Below are 20,115 nucleotides of genomic sequence, written 5' to 3' on the forward strand. Positions count from 1 at the left end.
GAGGAGCTTTCCCAAAAAGTAAAGTAAAAAGTCACAAGATGAAAAATAAGAAAGAAAAAAATAAGGAATTTAGAAGCCTAACAGCTGGATAAAACAAGTTCTCAAAAAGAGAACACACACACACACACACAAATGGAGAGAATACCATCAACAAAATAATTCAATAAAATATCCCATAACCAGAATATGAGTTTCCAGATTTAAAGAGCCCATCACATACCTGACACAAATGGATGAAAATGGGACCATACCAAAACACATTTGTGTGATGTTTCAGAACATGCAGGACAAAGTAAAAATCCAGGGAGAAGAATAAAGGTTATTTACAAAAGATCACATATAGGGGGCGCCTGGGTGGCTCAGTCCCGTTAGGTGTCTGACTCCTAATTTTAGCTCAGGTCAAGATCTCAGCGTCCTGAGATCAAGCCCTGCCTCAGGCTCCCCACTGGGCATGAAGCCTGCTTGAGATTCTCTCTCTCCCTCTCCCTCTGCCCCTCCCCTCTAAAAAAAAAGAAAGAAAAAGAAAAGAATAACTTTAAATTACAACCACACACAGCAAACCAGAGGCAATGGAACAATGACTTCCTATATTTTGATGGAAAATTATTTCCACCTAGAAGTCTACATCAAGTTTGAAGGTAGAATAAGGGCATTTTCAGACAAAAATTTTTAAAAATTACTGTCTATGTTCCATTTCCCAGAAAACTATGAGAGGATGTGATACAACAAAATGAAGAGAGACCCAGGAGGAAGATATTGGCTACAGGGAAAAGACTTACTGCAGAATAGAGACAGGGGCATTCCCGGGATGACAGCTGGGGGGGGGGGGGGGGGGGGCAAAGGACAAGTAGTCCCCATCTGAGCAGATAGGAAGGCTTAGGGGGAGATTTCTCCAGGAAGAGCAAATTGATAGAATACCTCGAATCTGAGATATTAAATACAAGATTTAAGGAACTGGCAGTTTGGATTTAATTAGATACAAACACATAGAAAATAGAAGGAAAAATAAACAAAAAATGACCATGAGAAACAAAACAAAAATCCTACAGGAGAGGGAAAATAATTATGGTTTATTAAGAGCTGAGTAGTGTTTACATAGTCATAATTGTGATGGGACCTGTGGTGTGGTGTAGAGCCAAGGAGACCCTAAATCCTCATCTTCCCTGGTGTAAGTCCACGGACAATGCCTACAACTGAGCAAGGTTATTATTAAGAGATGTCAGACACAAAAGGTCACATATTATATTATCCTGTTCATATGAAATACGTAGAAGAGGCAAATCCAGAGAGCCCAGAAAGTACATCACAGTGGTTAGGGTGGGCAGTAATGAAAATGTTCTAAAACTGACTGCGGTCATGGCTGCACAAGTCTGTAAATATACTAAAGCCACTGATTTGTACACTTTCAAGGGGTGAACTGTATGGCTTGTGAATTATATCTCAAGAATGCCCTTTCAGCAAGAAATAAGGGAGGTAATTACCAAAACAAGCAACACATTTAAAGTGATTGTCTCTGGGGAGAAGCAATGGAAGAAAGGGGGGGCAGGAAAGAGGGGGTGGGATCGGATCAGCTTTGATTAAAGAACACAAAGCCTAAGCATTAATGTAAGTCCACACGCCGTTATTGAAAGCTGGAGGTTCATCCCATGCGTCAGGGTCAGGGCTGGAGAGGGTGGGGTACCACGACACCGGGGCAGGGGCCGGGCTGGAAACCCTGTAGTGCTAGACGCAGGTTCTAGAGAGTTCCTGCGCTGGGCACAGCCTACAGTCCGGAACGGTCACCCAGCCACCGCCCTACGGGCAGCCACCCAGGGCCTCAGGTGGGTGTGGGGGCCGGGGATCCCGGGTCCTGGAGGGGTGGCGGGACTGGGGGGCAGGGAGGGGGCCCCAGGCAGGAGGGCAGTCCCGCAGTCCCCCCCCCCCCGGCCTCTCCCGGCCTGTCCTTCTCTGCACCCGCCCCCCACCCTTTGGAGAGCGTCTGCTTCCCCTCCCCGATTCCGAGCTGGCGCTGGCGCTGCCCTCAGACGGTCCCCCAGGGTCCTCTCGGTCACTACCTGAGCCAGCACCAACTCCCTTCGGCGCCCCCGCAGCCGCCCCTCTCCGCGCTCGTGTGGACGCGCCTCTGGCGCCCCCTACAGGCCTGTGCAGGCCCGCGCTTCCCCAGGCCGCAGTTACTTTGCGGGGCCCCTTCCTCCGTAGAAATAGAAAATACTGTCATTTAAGGCTGTGTTGGCCCATTTCCCAACAACACGGAAGTTTCTCTTTGACTTTAAGTTGGACAGAAAAGGAAAAAAAGATTATTGGCATAAAGACGAATATATTAATATTCTGTATTAAGACACTCTCTTAGACCTAAAAGCTTCTTTCTTTCTTCTGATTTTAAAGTAAATTAAAACATTTTCATGGGCCCTAAAAGTAGCGTGGGCCCTGGGCACCGTGCCTAGTGGCGAAGCGGGTCCCTCAGCTGCCTCCTTTCCCTGGGGCTGCAGACAAGGCTGGCCCCCACATCACACTGGAGCCCTGGGTCCCACTCCCCTGGACGGTAGTCATAAGCTCCTGCAGTTTCCTCTTTCCAGTGGGCGGTGAGTGCTGGTCCTAAAACACGTGCACCGGCTTGCAGTGTCACTGCCCTGCTCACAAGCCTTCGGTGACTGCCAGGGCCCACCTCAGGAAGGTGCTCACAGAAATGGCAAACTCCATCAAAGACGTAGGAACAAAATGCTACTGGGGCCCACCGGAGGGGGAAACAGAGGCTCACTCTAGATGCCTCTACCCAGAAAACTCAATTATGTGTGCTAAGAGGAGCAAGGAGAGAGAGGAATCCCTGTTCCCTTCTCATGCCACACCCATCTCCTCTCCCTCCTCCCGCCCACCTGGGCACCCACTACCTCAGCAAAGCAAGCAAGGCCAGAACACAAAGGGTAACAGCTTATCAACATATGCCAACATCAACTTGTTAGTCCTCATAACAGTCCAATGGAGGATGTACTGTTATAGATAGTGATTGTCTATATCTTATATAAATATGAATAAATTTCTACTTTACAGCTGAGGACACCAAGGAGCAGAGAGATTTAGTAATGTTCCCAAGAGAACACCTGTTCTAAAACTAAGAAGGGAGTCCTTAGCCTTGGAGCTTCTCCAGGTCCCACACTGGCAGGAGGGGAGCGATTTAAAGGCTATTTCCAGGGTGGTTTTGACCACGTGGGATTTCCACGTATCTGCAGACTTCAGAACCCAGCCCTGGGTCAGAAGCACCTGGGAGAAGTCTGCTCAGGGCTCCCCACTCCTCACACTTCTGCTGGGAACTCAGTTCAGCTGAGACTTCACCAAGGTCCCCACAGCCTTGTAGGACACCTGCCCTCTCTTTGCTCCTCCAGGAACATGTCGTCCCTGTTTGCAAGGGACGCCGGGAGTGTGGTCAGAGAACTGGGCAGGAGAGGGGAGCTGGTGCCCACCGACAGCCTGAACAGCGCCCCACACCTGCGCCCCTTCTGCCTGGTGAGGAAGAAGCACAGACGCCCCCCCTGGCCTTGGGACACCCCCTTCATCCCTACAGACTTCTCCCTCATGGATGCACTGGAGCCCAGCTCCCCCATCCCAGGTACTTTCAGGTGGGGCCTGTGGGTAGCAGAGTGTTGCAAAAAAGACAGACTCGCGTGGCTGAGAAAGCAGACAGCCTCTGCCCAGACACCCCGTGGACACCTATCCTCCATGTAGGGGAAGGATGAACCCATGTTTTTCTTCCTCCCGTCCCCAGTTGTGTGATAAGTAATGATAATTTTAAACAACAGTAATGGTTTAACATGGGTCAAGTGCTTGCTGTGTGTCAGAGCCCATGCTGACAGTTCCTCAGTTAATCCTCACAACCACCCTTGGGGGAAGACCCTGTCACTCTTCCCTCCCCTTTTTTAAATGGGGCAACTGAGGCTCCAAGAGTTAAGTGGCTTGCTCAGGGTCACACCCAGCCAGTAAGTGGTGGAGGCCAAATTGGACCCCAGGGCTGAGGCCTTAGCCACACTCAAACCTGCCTTGCTCGCCACCTGGACCTCTCTTCCCGCAGAGTTGAACCGGAGCCAATCCATCCAGACCCGGGAGATGGTGGCAGGAGCCGTGACAGGGGCCATGAGTGTGGGCACCGGGCTGCCGGTGCAGGTGACAGGGAACAGTGGGGTGATCCACAGCTCCACACTGACTGTACACACACTCATGGTTTCCCCTCACACCTGGGAAACTCTGATGAAGACGTGAGAGTCCGGTGGGCCAACCAGGCCGGCGGGGCTCTCCTGGCTGAGGTCTGTGGGCTGGAGTAGGGATCAGAGGGCAGGAGAGAAAAGCCCAAGGCTCCGGCCAGCTTGAGGACCTCCAACGAAGCCCCTCTGAAGAGTGGGTTGGGATGGGAGAGTCCACCATTAGCAGAGAGCCCAGGGTCCCAGGGACAAGGGGGTGGGTGGTGAGAAGGGCTTATTTTAAGTCAGATATTTCAACCTAGATGGAAAACAAACAAACAAACAAAAAAACAAAACAGAAACGTGGTAGCTGCTGAGTGGGAGGCAATAGGGAGTGTTGAAGACTATGGCTAACTGCGGACACCAGCCTGCCTAGAGCTGAGCCGCAGCTGCTGGGGCTTTTACCTGGCAGGACTGTGAGCTGGGTGGCACCATTTCTTCAGAGAAGCTAGAAATTGGGATTTTTGTGTGAAACCTACCAATTTTAATATTTTCTCAAAAATTCTGAACACCTCATGGGCCAAATAAACATAAGCCTTTCATCCAACTCAGCTTGTAGAAAGCCACATGGTGGCCTCTGGTCTGGACATTTTATACGTTGTAGAAGACAGATGTCACACTCCCCTCAGTTTCTCTCCCTTTCTAGCCACCCCCAAGCAACCTTAAGCAAGCAGTCCCTAAGTCCAGGCCAGTCACACCAGGGGAGGCCTGGTCCCAGGAGCCTGCCCCACCCCTACAGTTTCCCTTACAGGAAACTGAGGACCCCGAAGCCCTCGTTCCTCAGGGAGCTGCAACGCCGGAAGGAGAAGGAGAGCCTGTATGTGGTGACCGAGGCCGTGGAGACCACGCATGACACCGTGCTTCAGAGCCTCAGCAACGCAGAGGAAGCAGGACGGCTGGTCTTCCTTGGGCCGGGCCATTTAAAGGTGCAGGGTGTGCCCCAGGGGTGCAAATTCGGGTGTGCTGGGGATGCTGGCAGCCACCAAAGAGCTCCCACTCCACCCTAACTCCTGCTAAAGGGCTGCCCCACTAAAAATCGCCCCATCTAAACAAGAATGGGATTCCTGGGTGCTTGTGTTGTGGCTCTCAATTCTGATGACACGTTAGAGTCATCTGGAAAGCTGTTTTGGTTTTTTGTTTTGTTTTTGTTTTTTTTAAGACTTTATTTATTTATTTCACAGAGAGAGACACGGCGAGAGAGGGAACACAAGCAGGGGAGTGGGAGAGGGAGAAGCAGGCTTCCCCCCCCCCATCCCAAGCACAGAGCCCGATGCGGGGCTCGATCCCAGGACCCTGGGATCATGACCTGAGCCGAAGGCAGACGCTTAACCGACTGAGCCACCCAGGCGCCCTCTGTTTTGGTTTTTATTTGAAAATACCCAACACTGCCCCGCCCCATTCTGTTTTCATCAGTCTAGAATGGGCCCCACTGACTGGTATCTTCTAACTCCCTCCAGATGATTCTTTGTGCTGCCAGCGTTGTTATCACCGAGGAGGGGGTTTGCATCAGCTTTGGAACCAGGCACACCTGGGTACAAATCCCAGCCCTGCCCCTGGCTAGCTGTGTGGCCTCAGGCAAGTCACTCGACCCTCTGAGTTTGCCAGTTCTCACCCCGGAGGAGAACCAAGGGAGATTAGGCAGCAGTGTGGGGAAGTTGCTGAAGACACTGGTGCAGGGATACTCCGTTTCCTTCCATGTGCCTTCCACGTCCCAGATCTGCTCCTCACCAGCTCAGTCCTTAGGTCATTTAGTGCCTGTGGGCCTCAGGTCCCCATGGTGACATAGGAAGTGTGGGACCCACACTAGTATCCTGGGGCTCTGGGACTCTTGTCTCCCACAAATTAAGTGTGACTCAGCCTCACAGGAATGCAGGTGCGTATGGATCACCTATCAGTCAATCTCTAGCTTCCATTGCTGAATACTGTTTAGAAGCTAGAACACAGTACAAAATGTTCTCTATCGATTTTTCTCATCCATCCCTCCTGATGATCCTATAGGGTGGGTACTATATGTCAGGTTTTCTGGGAGCTGAACCTGGAGCTCAAAGAGGTTAAGGGGCACCTGGGTGGCTCAGTTGGTTAAGCATCTGACTCTTGATTCTGGCTCAGGTCATGATGTCAGGATTGAGATGGAGCCCCGCATCGGGCTCTGTGCTGAGGGTGGAGCCTGCTAGAGATTCTCTCTCACTCTCTCTAAAAAAAAAGAAAAGGAAGGAAGAAAAGAGGTTAAGCTCCTTCCTCAGGAGCACACAGCAAGCAAGTGCTAGAGCCAAAATCCAGACTGGGCCTACCTGGTTCCAACACCCATGTGTTTAATCAAACCGGTTACACTATAATACCACCTCTGAACCCAGCAGATGGCTGGCCTTCTAATCAAGGGTTATTTGAGATGTCACTGAGATGTTAAAATATGCAGCCTCACTCCACTTGCCAGTTGTGGGAAGGACAGGGGACAATATAAGGGGAGGGAGGGAGTAGCTGAGGGTCAGGGAACCATCTTGGGGTTACATATTTGCTGCTGATTTCTTACTCTGTGGGACTCCAGGTGTGTCATGGGACTGGGGTCAGTATAGGGTAGCCAGCCTTCCCAGCTTACCGGAGCGAGGGCTGTCCTGGGACAGGGGACTCTCCGTGGGAAGGGCCAGGACAGTGAGCCAGCCTGGTGGTGAGTGACGGACACCTGAAATGACGGTGGCTCTAAACAAGAAGAGGATTTCTCTCTTAGGTGAAAGTCCAGGTAGGAGCCTAAGGTAGCGGCTCTGCAGTGGCGGATCGTAGTGATCAGAGACCTAGCTCTTTCTGTTTTGTCACTCTGCCACTTTCTGGTGCGAGATGGCTGCTCTAGCCCCATTACTCGTGTCCACAACGCAGCCGGCAGAAGGGAGAAAAGGATGTGCACACTCCACCTCCATCCGTGTGCACCCCACTGGCCAGAACGTGGAGCTGGATTCAGGCCAACCAAGTGCCAGGGGAAAGGAGGTGTTGGTTTGTTGTTGTTTCTTAAGATTTTATTTATTTGAGAGAGAGCGAACGCGTGTGCATGCGCATGAGTGGGGGGAGGGGCAGAGGGACAAGCAGACTCCCCGCTGAGCACAAAGCCCAAGGCAGGGCTTGATCCCAGGACGCTGAGATCATGACCGACCAGAGCCCAGATCAAGAGTCGGGACACTTAACTGACTTAACGAGCCGCCCAGCCGCCCCATCTTACTGTTGCTTTTAAACTGCACTTTCCCTGTGGGAGTAGGGTGATAGCAGGGGGGCCCTGCGCCTCCCAGGGCTTGCCCCCGCTGCACCGCGGTCTCCACCTCTGAGTGAGAGGGGATGACTCAAAGACCACTTGGAGGGGATCCGGCTGCGGTGCCTCATGACTCCAGCTCAGCATTTCCCAAAGCCGGTACCCCAAACTCTGGACAGTGCTTAACAACCCTAAACGAAACCGTTTCTTTACTTTGGGACTTTTTAGAGGTTTTACCATGCCAATGTGTATTGCTTTGACCCCAGAACGCCTTGGGGTTTTTTTCTGGAAATATCTTGTATGCAACCTATTTTGCTGTTCTTGCTGCCTGAGTGTTCCCCATCCCCTGCTTGTGGATCTTCCTCTCCCCTCGAACCTCTAAAACCCCTACACTGATCACCAAGAGAGACCCATGCCGTCCCTCCTCCTGCGTCTCCCCGTCCCCTGCTCCTGTCTGCCCTGAAGACAGCTTCCTGCTGGTCCTTGAGTCCCGTGTGGACTTGAGGTCCTGTTCTCCCTGTCTCCTTCCTAGCTCCAGGGTCAGAGCCACATGGCCAAAGAGAAGGCAGTGACCATCACCCAGGGCACTGTCCTGGCCCACAGGGTGCTGCAGCTGGGGATGAGAGAGGACTGCTGGGGTAAGTGGAGGCTGGAGGCGCAGGGGCAGCAAAGACAGGACTGCCTCTGGGAGGGCTGGCAGAGGGGCAGGGCTACCTGCACATGTGGAGCAGTGAGAGAAGACAAGACTATTTCCCAGTGGCCTGAGCACTCAGCCAGACAGCTCCACCTTCTGGCAGCTCTACAAGGATCTGAGGAGCAGGGAGGGGCCCCGAGGTCTGCTGTCCAGGAGGGCTTACAACCCAGTCTGCGCCCCACTTAGCCCAGGAGTGGGGGGGGAGGTCAGGGAGAGGTTGCATTTGATGGGAGAAAGGGCTGTGTCATCTACTTAGCACAGAGAATCCTGCGGACTGGGCGGTCCTGCCCATCCTTAGCCCAGGGGCAACCAGTGGGAGGTGGGGGGTTTGCTCTCCCAACAATGCTGCAGCCCAGAGATGGGCTGGGGACTGAGCCCAGGGTGGGACCGCTCTGATGTTCAGATCTGGCCCACTGAATCTGCAGGGTTGGCCTTGGGTAGGGGGAGGAGGAGGAGGTGGAGGAGGATCCAGCCACCCTTGCCCTCTGAAAAGAGCAGGAGCCTGAGTCCAGTGCACTGAGGTCTGAATGGCGGCTTTGCCATTTGCCCTCTGTGTGGCCCTGGAGGCGTCAGCAAATGTCTCAAGCTTCAGCATCCTCGTATGTAAACGGGCTCATGCTGCCTGCCCACAGAGTGCTGTGAGGCACAGGAGATGAAGCTGTGAGGCCCCTGGCTCTCTGGCCTGCACACCGTAGGAGCCCCATAATTGCTAACTGTCTGCCTCCCTCTCAGGCACTTTCCTCTTTTGCCCCACCTGTGCTCCCACACGGCTGTTCTGTACCTGCCTGAAAGAAAGCTCGGTCGAGACTTTAGTGGAGGTAAGGAGTCCTGCCCAGGGCCTGGAAACCAACCAGAAATCATCCCTTCCCACAGAGAATGCCCTGACATTGCTCTTGGGGTCCCTTCCCTCTACCATGCCATCACCCCATGTCCAGGGGCGAGGAGGGCCATCTTCCAGCTGAAGCATGGGCTCTGAGCAGGAGGGGGAGAAGGAGGAAGGAGAGTGAGGTGCAGGAAATAGGGAAAGGCAGGGGTAAGACTCATGACTGCTACCTGCTTATGTGGTGGGTACTCAGTAAATGTTTATGGAAGGAAGGAAGGGAAGGACGGATGGACGGAGGGAGGGAGGGATGGAGGAATGAAAAGTAGGCACAGACAAGAGGGCTCTGCATGAGGTGGGCGCTTCACCAGGCCAGGACTGTGACACCAGGGCCTCCTGGTTAGGCGGAATATCTGGGCAGGCTAGCCCTGGGCAGGGGGCCTGCGCCCAGGAGCTGGGCGGACCTATCCTCTCCCCACAGCCTCAGCCTACAGTTGGGCCCCCGGTGAGGAGCCCAACTTCCAGGGCCTGCAGAGGCAGGTGGGTGTCCAGTTGCAGGACCTGGCCACGCTGCCCGCAGAGCTGCGGCACCCGCTGCTAAGTGCCCTCCAAGAGCTGCTCCAAGACCCTCGGGCCCTGCAGGAACTCGAGGACACGGTAAGGGGCCCATAGCCTGGACCAGGGGCTGGGGACTGGGATCCAGGAAAGGGGGGCGGAACAGGGAAATGAGAAGCAGGAGTAGGGATGTGCTCTGAGTCTCGGAAGCGCCCAACCTTGGATGGCAGCGTGAGGACGGCCCCGTGGTGACCAAGCACGGGCCTGTGCCAGCTTTTGTGTCAGACACTCGCTGAGCATTTGCTCACTAAAGCCCAAATGAGGGACCTGGCTCAGCACTGCTGGCGTCAGAACCCAGGCTCATTCCATCCTCACTGGCATCAGAGGGGGCACAGTGCCAGGGGGTGGGGAACAGGAGCTTGGAGGATTGGGGGCAGGGCTAGGGGGCAGAGGAGGAGACCCACAGCCTGTCCTTGCTCCCCTTTGCCCCTGCCCTGCAGATGGAACAGGCCCTGGACACTGGGGTGCTGGGACAGCTGGTTGGCCCTGGGGGCTTCATCCTAAGCACCGTCCAGAACCCCTCAGGCAGGCTGTTGACCTCGAAAGGCAGGGCCATCCTCTGCATTCTTGGAGCTCCTGTGGGTAAGAGGGATACACAAGGGGCTGGGGTGGAGAGGAAGAGAGTCCAGAGGGAAGTCCTCCCAAGGCCCCTGCCCAGCAGCCCTTGTGTTCCCTGACCACCCTCTCTGAGTGAGCCCTCTCCTGTCTGTTCTGTGCTCTGGATGGTCCCAGGCCGTTCCCACTCACATATGATTCTCTGTCCAAGCTCCGTCCAAAGTCAGCATGGAAAAGCACAGCCCCCATTTCCTCATTTTGCTTGCGCATTAAGTGAGGGTAATTGGCACTCACCTTGCAGGATGCTCCAGCCCTTCCTTCAGTGATGATTTACTGAGCACCCACTGTGTGTCAACAGGCACCAGGAAAAACTGAGGCAGCCGCTCTCCTCTTTCAGTCTGGAGTGGGGACAGACATCACACCAATATAGACAGAATTACCAACAGCATGAGAGTGTCTGTCCAACCCAGAATGGAGGCAAGGCCCACAGAGGGAGGTAGAAATAGGATCCCCTCACTGGTGGCCTGCAGTGTGGACGGAAGTGCTGCGGCAGGCAGGACAGAGGCTTTGAAGCCTGGGCCAGGCTCTTCTGTTGTCACCTTAGGAAGGTGGGATCTTCATTTCCCAGAGCCTCCTTCTCTGGGTTCTGGGTAGAATCCCCCAAAAGAGGAACCACCATGAGATTTGGGGGCCAGAAGTGAAGTAGCAGCCATTCATCTCTGAAGGATCCCTGATGGACAGGTGCTGCAGTGCCCACAGATTCCCAGTGCTTCCTCCCAACTGCTCGTGCTGCTGACTAGAAAGGCCTTGGCCCTGTCACCACACACACGGAGGCCACAGCTCCCCATCAGCCTCTACCAGCTGCCTCTTGGCAGTCCCCTTCCCACTAGCCTTCACGACTTTCCACCTTGCTTCCTGCACTTCAAGCCATGGCACTCCCCGGGCTGTCGTTGCTTGAACAAGTCAGCCTACTCTGCCTCGGGATCTTTGCACTGGGCATTCCCTCTGCCCGCTATACTCTTCCCCCCAAATATTCACAAGGCTGTGTTTATACTGTTTATCATCAGCCTCCTCCTGCCAGAAATATAAGTGCCATGAAAGCAAGTGTTATTATGGTTTGTATTACTCATATGCTCGATCTGCTGAACACATGTCTGTACATCATGGTGCCCAACATCCATTAGGTCCCTCCCCATGCATGAAAAGGAGATTGAGGGGCAGAGATGCCCCCATGGGGCTAGAGGCATGCTATTCCCCAAGATTGGAGCTTCATGTTTGGAATCAGGCCAACCTGGGTTCTCACTGTAGTTTTGCCCCTGACAGGATGAGGAATCACCATTATCCTGGCTAATAACCACCTTACAAAGCCACTGGGGAGCAAATGAGCTAATGTGAAAAGCCTTCGTAAAGTGAAGCCCACCATCCACTCTTCATGGGTTGTGTTTTAGGGAAACTGAGGGGTTGGAAGGGGTGGCAACTTGCTCAGCACTTCCAGGGCAGGCACAGTTCCCGCCTTCTTGAACCTTCTCAGGAAGGATGGCCCAAGAGGTACGTAGTAGAGCTTGTCTCCACTTTAGGGCTCCAGCATCCCAGCCATTCCTGGGTTACTAGGGCCCACGAGGAGACACGCAAGATGCCTCAGATGCTCAGTGGCCCTCAACCCCTATCTCTCAACAGTGCTCAGTGACACCCAACATTGCCTGCTGACCCAGTCCATGGAGAGAAGGATCATGCCCCAGCAGCTGGAGCTGGTGAGAGCCTGGAGGCCAGGACAGGGTGTGGAGGGAAGATATCTGGGGGAATATCCCAAGTGGTCTGTCGGGGGTCCGGTCCGCAGTCCCTTGAGAGCCCTTTATCAGCACTGACTCACAGAGGGGGCACTCCCTGGCTCTGACTTCTGAGTGCCCAGGCCTGTGCAACCTCTGCTGGGTGGGCCACATTCACTCACATGTGGGTTTATTGATTATACTGAATCCATACCTTGTGCCACCAGGCCCTCTGCTGGGGCTGAGAATACAAAGTGAAAGAGGTTCCACCCCTCACAGTCTGGTTAAGGGACTATGCAAACCAGTGACAACAGAGAGTGCCTGCTTTAGCTCAGACAGCTATGGGGTGGCTTTGGTGGCTATGAGGACACCAACTACAGGGTTCAGGGGCATTTCCCAGGGGGTGACCCCTCCATGCAGTTCATGAATTCATGGATGAAAAGATGGGGGAGGTGGGAGGCAGAATCCAGGCAGAACAGCACAGGCAGAGGCTGGGAGCTACTAGGGAGTGTTGGAAACCAGTGACTCCAGCCAGTGTGTGAAGAGCAGTGTTGGGGGTACACTATTTTGCCAAGCCTCGGCTGTAGTGGGAGATGGGGGGAGCGCTGGCCCCAGGCTCCCACCCTCAGGGTGGGTTCCACGGATGCAGGACCTGGGAGACCTGCCTGTTCACTCTGGGTGGTTCCTTGCAGGTGGCGAGTATCTTAGAGCCAAACTTTAATCAGATGGAGGAAACCACCTTCTCTCTCCCACTAGAAGTCCTCTCATCCCTACAGAGTGAGGATGCAGCCCTCTCCCTGAGCCTGGTGGAGAGCTGTGGACTGGAGCTGCAGGGGCCTAGCCAGCGACTCATGTGGGACCCTGACCTGGTACCACAGCTCTCTGCACTCTATGGGTCCCTTGCAGGGCTGCAGATGCTGGCTGCACCCAGCCCCGTAGCCCCCTAGGCCAGTGGCTGGGAAGGGTGCCACATCCTCCCCCAGGGTTCCAGTCCTCCTGCCTCCAGGGAGCTGCTGGCCCAGGCAGCCATGGGTGATTATGGGCTCCACCAGGACTGGCGCACACGCTTTCCTCCATCCCTTTCAGGACTGGTCTCCAGACATTAGTCATCCATCCAGATGCGAGGGGGCGGGGCACACGTTAGTGTAGAGTCTCACGTTGGATCAGAATTCTTCCTTGAGAGGCAGTAGAAGCTGTTTCCGGAAGAACCGGGGCTCCATCCACCGACCCACCACCGACAGCTGTGTAGCTCTATCTGTAGCAAGTTACTCCCCTCTCCTGCAACCTTAACCCCCTATGAAATGGGGCTAAGAATCCCTAGCTCACAGGACCGTAGCGAAGACTTCAAAGTTGTAGAGAAAGTGCTCAGGACAGTGCTCGGCTGTCAGCTATTATTGCGTGACGTGGCTATTACTGGTCGTCTGGCTACTCTGGAGGAAGCTGCAGGACCTTTCCCCAGCTGCACAGAGGACCCGACAGTCTCCCCTTAACGCTCAGCCCGGCCTGCTTTCCCGGCGCAGGATGAGGGAGATGGGGGGAAAGTTCCATTTGGCTGGCGCGGGCCTGCGGGCTGGGACTCCTGGGCCGGGCCCTCCGCAGAGCCTTGTCTGGTGGTGGGAACTTGCCAGCGACGCCGCACAGCGAAGAACCGGAGTCCTTTCACGGTAGGAAGCACCTCCGCCAAAACTCGCACGACCCGACATGGCCGTGACGTGGAGGAGCTGTGAAGGAGTGCGCGTGCGCGTGCGTCCGTGCGTCCGTGCGTGTGCGTGCCTTGCGCGCGCAGGGCGAGGGAGTGGAAGAAGCTGAGGACTCGTGGGGGCTGCCGGTCCTGGACCGCCCTGCTCGGTTCTCTTTACTTGGCGGAGCCCTCCGCAGCCGAAACAAAACCCCGGACAGAGCCCCTGGTTTTGCCCAGGCGCCGCAGTCACAGTGTATGTTCGTTTCCACTGATAAAACTTACCTAACAATGGCCTTTGTAAAAAAAAATTAACAAAAGTCTCAGAAATGTATGAAGAACGCTTCAATCTCCTAAGTCCACTACCCAGATATAAGCAGTATTGACATTTTGGTAACATTTGTCCATCAGTGTTATTCCCATGCATTCATACAAATCATCTTGCAGGTAGCTGTGTGAACTTAGGCCAAGTTTCTTAACCTCTCTGAACTTCTGTTTCCTCTCCTGTAAAGCAGGGGTAAAAATATCTCCATGTTAGAGAATATCATCAAAAAGACAGACGTGACTGCCAATTGACCTGTGACCTGGACCCAGGCACTCCCAGGCTCCTCCTCACCCCGTACCCTGTCCTTGGAATGAAGGTTACGCTTGCTTTTCCTGCTCTCAGAGGCTGTCTCAAGGACATAGCCTTGAGATGGTGATGTGATGTTGAAAACACCTACATGGTGTATAAATGAGCACAGTTAGGGCCTCTTTATAAACTTTTAAGATTTGGAGGGCAGATGCAGGGATCCATTCGTCTTGTTGCCGCCCAACGCAAGACTCGTATGTAAGTTCCCTTCACTGATATTAAAGCTAACCCCCTGGAGTGGCCTGCCGCTTTCTTAGGGCTCTCTCCCTGCCCTCTCACTACAGGGGTCAGTTTCAGATCATACCCAGGAAGCTGAAGCTCCCAAGAGGGTTGTGAACCAGCACTCCATGTGTTTGTACCCCTTCAATAACATGCTCACGTGCAGTGGCCCCTCAGAACTATTTTCCTCCCTTTGTAGGACCCTGTAGAGAGCCCACCCTAACAGTTCTCGCAGGAAGGCCCTTGTCTAAAATCCCCTTTCAGCAGCTAAGTCAGAGTCTCCAGGAGCTGTGAGCTTGTGGCCAGCAGAGGAGGCAGGATAGTGGAGCTGCCTTGTAGCCATGGGGGTCTGAGCAGGATAGTGGAGCTGCCTTGTAGCCATGGGGGTCTGAAAGAAGAAGCATCTCTCTGCCTTTGACCATCCCCGTGCAGCTCTCCCCTTTCTTTGGACCTCCCAAAAGCACATAGGGCACAGCCTGGAGGCCAGTGTTGCCTGAGCAGCTTTTCCAGGTCTGAGGTGAGACCTTAGAAATAGGGAGAATGGGTCATAAAGCCACCGACAGGCAGAAGGGGGACCAGAACCCATACAGTGGAGTCTTTCCCCTACCCAAACCGTTTTGGTGTCCACCTTCCATGCCCCTCCCATCTCCCAGCGTCTCGCCACCTAATGCTCCTGGAGAAATACTTTCGCACTGGGCCAACGGGGCCAGAATCTCAGGGCAAAAGCCCTCAACTAGTGAAAAATGCTAGTGCTTACTGAGCCAGAGATAATCTCCCTGCTCCTGCAAAATATGTGCCACTCACCTCCTTCCCACTTCCTTCCCACCCCATCCCTCCTTGCAGGTGTTCAAGCCCCAAACTTGGATCATTCTTGACTCCGATCTGCTGGGGACACCTGTGGCTCTCCCTCAAACTATATACCGGATCTCATTCCTTCTCACCACACCCACTGCAATGATCTGCCGTTATTTCTTGCCTTGATTAATTGCCTCTTGCAAGTCCTTAATTGGTCTCCTTGCTTCTGTCTTGCCTCATCTCAGTCTGTTCTTGGCAGTTAGAGAGTTAGAGTTAAACCTTACCAAAGATATCAGTTTATATCAGTCCTCACTCAGAGCCCTCTGATGACTCAGAGCAAAGGCCAAAGTCTTCTGGTGGCTGCTATGGCTTTATGTGATGCGATCCCATTACCCCTCTGACCGCACCTCCCTCCCTGGCCCCCACTGCCCCTCAGGCACTGTTTTGCTTTGAGGGTTCTGCACTTGCTCTCAGCTCTGCCTATCCAGGACCCCTTTCCGCAGACACCCTCACTGCTAACTGCCTTCCCTCCTTCAGTCCCGGCTCACATGCTACCTTCTTTACGACACCTACCCTTGTCCACCCTACTGAATTGCTAACTGGTCCTCCGCCCAGCACGCCCAGTCTCCCTTAATTTTCCCATAGGCCTTAGTATCTTCAACTGTACTGTATAATGATTGAAATCATTCTAGTAATTAATTACATCTAGACGCTGGGAATACAACAGTGCAGGGAACAGACCTGGCCCTGCTCGAATGGAACTGACCATCCGGGGTGTGACACACAGGCACTAAACAAAAGTTCCACGATCCCTTTGCTGATTCCCGCCATGATGATGATGTGTAGGAGACTGCCGACACTGCTTAGGGGAATCTAGGGCCTCCTCAGAGCTGAACATGCCCTAGGATTCCACTTTGATCAAGCACATTGATCAACAGCATGACTTTCCCAGGTGTCACTGACAAATGTGCTACTTTGGGAGATATGTCTGAGGGCAGAGGGAGAAGGATTGACAAGGGTGGCAAGAACAGCAGGGCCCAGGCCTGCTATTGTTGTAACCTTAGACCAACCGCAGATGGGCACTGGTGGATAAATACTACCCTTGTCTGCCTCCAGAAGGACAGATCCAAGGGGCTTTCTACAAAGCTCCCCAGAAGGGCCAGGGGCACAGAGTCCCAACATGAGAACCCAGCCTTGTATTGACTTTCCCTCCTGGCCTGTTTCACTCTGCCCGGCCCCTGGTTCTGCTCCCTGGGACCTCCTCCCACAATTACCCCACAGCACACAGCCCTTGCTTATGTTCTGCTTCCCATGGACAGCCCAGGCTAGAACAGCAGGTTCAGTGATAAGTGAAGCAGAGACAAAAACAGAGTAAGGGTAGTGCGGAGTGTCTGGGAGGTTGTCATTTTCAACAGCAGGGGTCAAGGTAGGCCTCCCTGGTAGGTAACACCTGCACAAAGACAGAGGGCATAACCCACCCGCAATCCCAGTAGGGGGACCTGCCACTGCAAAGGACTTGGGACAGCGGAGTGACCACCCTGTGCTCAAGGAACAGCAAGCTTAGCCTGGCCAGGGGTGATGGACGCGAAGTGAAGGAGACACATGATACTTGCACACATGCATGAAGGCTCATCCTCACACCATTGTTTACAACAGTCTGGAAAGAACCGGAGTCCATCAAACAGAGGGATGGTTAAGTAAGTTATAGTACATCCATACAATGGAATACTACACAGCATTCAAGAAGAATGAAAACACTTTATATAAAAATATGGAACAATTTCCAATTCATATTAAATGAATAAAGCAAAATGTGGAATGGTGCATATAGGAAGTTGCATTTGGGTAAAGGCATGGAAGAATAAATATGAATGACATAAAATTTGAACCTAAGTCTATAACACTTACAAAAGCCATACAAATTATTTCTCCTACAACCACACATTATTGAGGAATTTCTCAAAAAAAAAAAAAAAATCTTGAATGATCCTGGTGTTTTGTGTCAACACAATATTCAGACCACACCATGGAGAATATACACCCAATATTTGCTTTTACTGTGGCTTCTTCTATCCGAATACCCCCTCTGAACACCCAGAACATGCTGCCCTCCTCCATTCAGGCCCTGCCCGGAACCCATCATTACAGTCCTAAGACACAGTCTAAGTGAGCTCTGGAGAGGTACTTACTAAATGTTGACAGACATACAGATGTGCTTGTGAACAGACTGACTGAAGCAATGTATCAGTACACTGGAGTTTGATGCTTAAAAATCATTGTGTTGCTAATTTTCATTTCAAATAGGCAGTTCACTGCCTCTCCATTTATTAGTTATAGGATCACAGTGTTTATTAGTTATAGGATCTTTAAAGGGTTCATTAAAATTGAGCAGCTTTGCCTAGCACCCTCACTGACTGAGGGAAGTAGAACTGGTACTGTTGGCTACTCTAGAAATGGAAAACAATACACGTTAATGGACAGGACACTTGGAATAGACTGCATTGTTTTTAATAGTTAAATGTCACGATGGACATGAGATTGACAGCGAGCACTTTTGATACGTACAGGACATTACAGGCATTATCTGGCATAATCCTCAGGGCCACTGTAGGGGGGTAGGTATCTCGAGTGTTACCCATTTTGTAAATGAGGACGTGGACTCAACCAAAGTCACACTGAGTTAAACTCCAGTCCACCAACTCCAAAGTCTGTTTTAACTGTTCACATTCCTACTGCCTTTTGCAGATAGTATATACAAGACATGTAGTATATGATGTGGAATCAAACATTAGAGATTTTGTTTCAATTCTCTCATTTTACTGATGAGGCAGAGTTCCAAAGAAATGATGTGGCTTGGGTTTCCTGACTCTTCATGCACAGATCCTTCTATGCATCACAATGTACAGAGCCTGAAATATGCTCGGTAAGGGATTATTTCATAAGAATTTATGGGATGGAGTTGACTGCAATCTCAAATGGAACCAGAATGGCATTTTTAACTCAAAAGACCTAGATTTGAGCAAAAATGCTAACTATCTTTATGACAAGTCTAAAATATTTGGAGCAATCTTAAAATAGTCGGGTGCTTTTTAATCCCAATCTGTAAGGGGAAAATAGCTGATTGAAATGTTCTAGTCATTCACATTGAGGGCTGTAGAAATGGGGCAGTGGCGAAGAGAGTCATGATGCAATGGGTACTTTGTATCATGAGGGAAGACACACAGGCACTGGACTGAGAGGAGCAGAAAGATACTGAGCAGAACTGTGTTTTCGAGGGGAGATGGGGCTAGAGGAGGCCGGCTTTCGAGTGACGTTAAGATTTACCGACGCGGAGCAGGGTTCCAGCTCCCTCCGGTTCGCAGGGCAGACCCTGCCAACTCACCCTGGCCCTCTTTCTTGATGAGCCCATGGTCAGTCCCATAATCCTTCACTCTAGGACAGATGTTACGAATAAGAGATCAGACTTGGTAGGTGGGAAGTTGACGATTTTTTCTCTTTGGCCATCTGAACGGCAACTATTAGACCCGAAATTAAATCCGCGGCAGCAGGGATGGCTCCTTTTATCACACTGCAGCACCGCACTTCTATCACCCCCAGTTCTCGAATAAACCTGCTCTTGTAACTAGCAGAGGGGTCGGCAAACTCTTTCTGTAAAGGGCCAGATAGTAAGTATTTTAGCCTCTGAGGGCTGTATGGCTTGTCACAAGAATTCCATTCTGCTGTTGTAGTGCAAAAATAGCCAAAAATAATATGTAAACAAGTGAGTGAGGCTGTGTTCCAATAAAATTTTATTTATGGACACTGGAATTTGAATTTCATATACTTTACATATGCCATGAAATATTCTTTTGATTTTTCTCAACCTTGTAAAAATGTAAAAAACTATTCTTAGTTCACAGCACAGGCTGTACAAAAATAGGAGGTGGGCAGATTGGCCCGCAGACCAGTTTGCTAGCCCTCAGTCTGGAGTTAGAGATTTCTCTACTTCTCCAATATGCAGAACATGAGCTGTTCTGACCGCAAAGGCCAGTATTGCTTTCTCTCTTCCAGCTGCCTCATTATTTTTTACTTGTATTCATTCACTCCATTCGAGCATTCTCTTGGCCCCTACTCCAATCTGGGTACTGCGCAGGATCCTTGGGGCACTGAGGGAAAAATCAGACATGGCTCTTATCCGAGTTCTCACAGCATCAGAAAAGCCACCCACAAGTGCAGTCAAGTATCAGAGGTGTTGGAACAAGATACCGGTGTTGGATTCCCGGGGCTGCCATAGCAAATTACTACAAATGTGGTAGAAATGTGTCCTCTCACGGTCCTGGAGACCGGAAGTCTGAAGTCAAGGTGGCGGCGGCAGGGTTGGTTCCTTCTGGAGACTCCCTTCTTCTGGAGGGAGAAATCTGTCCCATGACTCTCTTCCAGCTTCGGGTGATTGCCAGCCATTCTCAGTTCCATGGCTTGTCGATATGCACTGCTCCTATCTGCCTCTACCTTCACATGGCCTTTTGCTGTGTGTTTCCCCTTCTTTTCTCTTACAAGGATTTGTCATTGGATTTAGGGCCTACTCTAATTCAGGATGGTCTCATCTCCAGACCCTTGATTTTATCTGCAAATACCCTTGTTCCAAGTAAGGTTGTATTTTCAGGTTCCAGGTAGACATATCTTTTAGGAGGCCACTATTTAACCCATTACAATACTCTTAGAAGACTGGGGTTAATGTTATCCTGAAGGCTTCATGAAGGTCTTAAAAAATGAGAGCTGCTGCTCATTGGATGGACATGAGGGAGGAAGGAAAGGGCAGGCTTGGGGACCAGCCAGAGTTAGGGAGGTGTGGTGCTGCAATGCAACTTAGAAACTGCAGGCAGCTGAGCCTGGCTGAAG

General features: G+C 52.0%; 1 protein-coding gene across 1 annotated transcript; it reads left to right on the forward strand.

The window, feature by feature from the left end:
• The first annotated feature begins 3,384 nt into the window (after positions 1 to 3,384).
• Positions 3,385 to 12,861, forward strand: LOC113925344 (gasdermin-C-like). The gene is made up of 8 exons (XM_035727079.1): positions 3,385 to 3,604; positions 4,064 to 4,247; positions 4,981 to 5,155; positions 7,997 to 8,102; positions 9,460 to 9,635; positions 10,034 to 10,175; positions 11,826 to 11,899; positions 12,607 to 12,861. The coding sequence occupies exons 1-8, from the start codon at positions 3,385 to 3,387 to the stop codon at positions 12,859 to 12,861; spliced, it is 1,332 nt and encodes a 443-aa protein (XP_035582972.1).
• The last annotated feature ends 7,254 nt before the right edge of the window (positions 12,862 to 20,115 follow it).

The sequence above is a fragment of the Zalophus californianus genome, chromosome 4 (assembly GCF_009762305.2).
Source record: "Zalophus californianus isolate mZalCal1 chromosome 4, mZalCal1.pri.v2, whole genome shotgun sequence".
Lineage (NCBI taxonomy): Eukaryota > Metazoa > Chordata > Mammalia > Carnivora > Otariidae > Zalophus > Zalophus californianus.

Bases quoted from the DNA above. Each gene is read 5' to 3' on its own strand.
- LOC113925344 (XM_035727079.1), top strand. From the start codon at position 3,385: ATGTCGTCCCTGTTTGCAAGGGACGCCGGGAGTGTGGTCAGAGAACTG. The intron at 5,156-7,996 runs GTGCAGGGTGTG...TCTCCTTCCTAG, and splicing joins TTGGGCCGGGCCATTTAAAG to CTCCAGGGTCAGAGCCACAT. The intron at 8,103-9,459 runs GTAAGTGGAGGC...CTCTCCCCACAG, and splicing joins GATGAGAGAGGACTGCTGGG to CCTCAGCCTACAGTTGGGCC.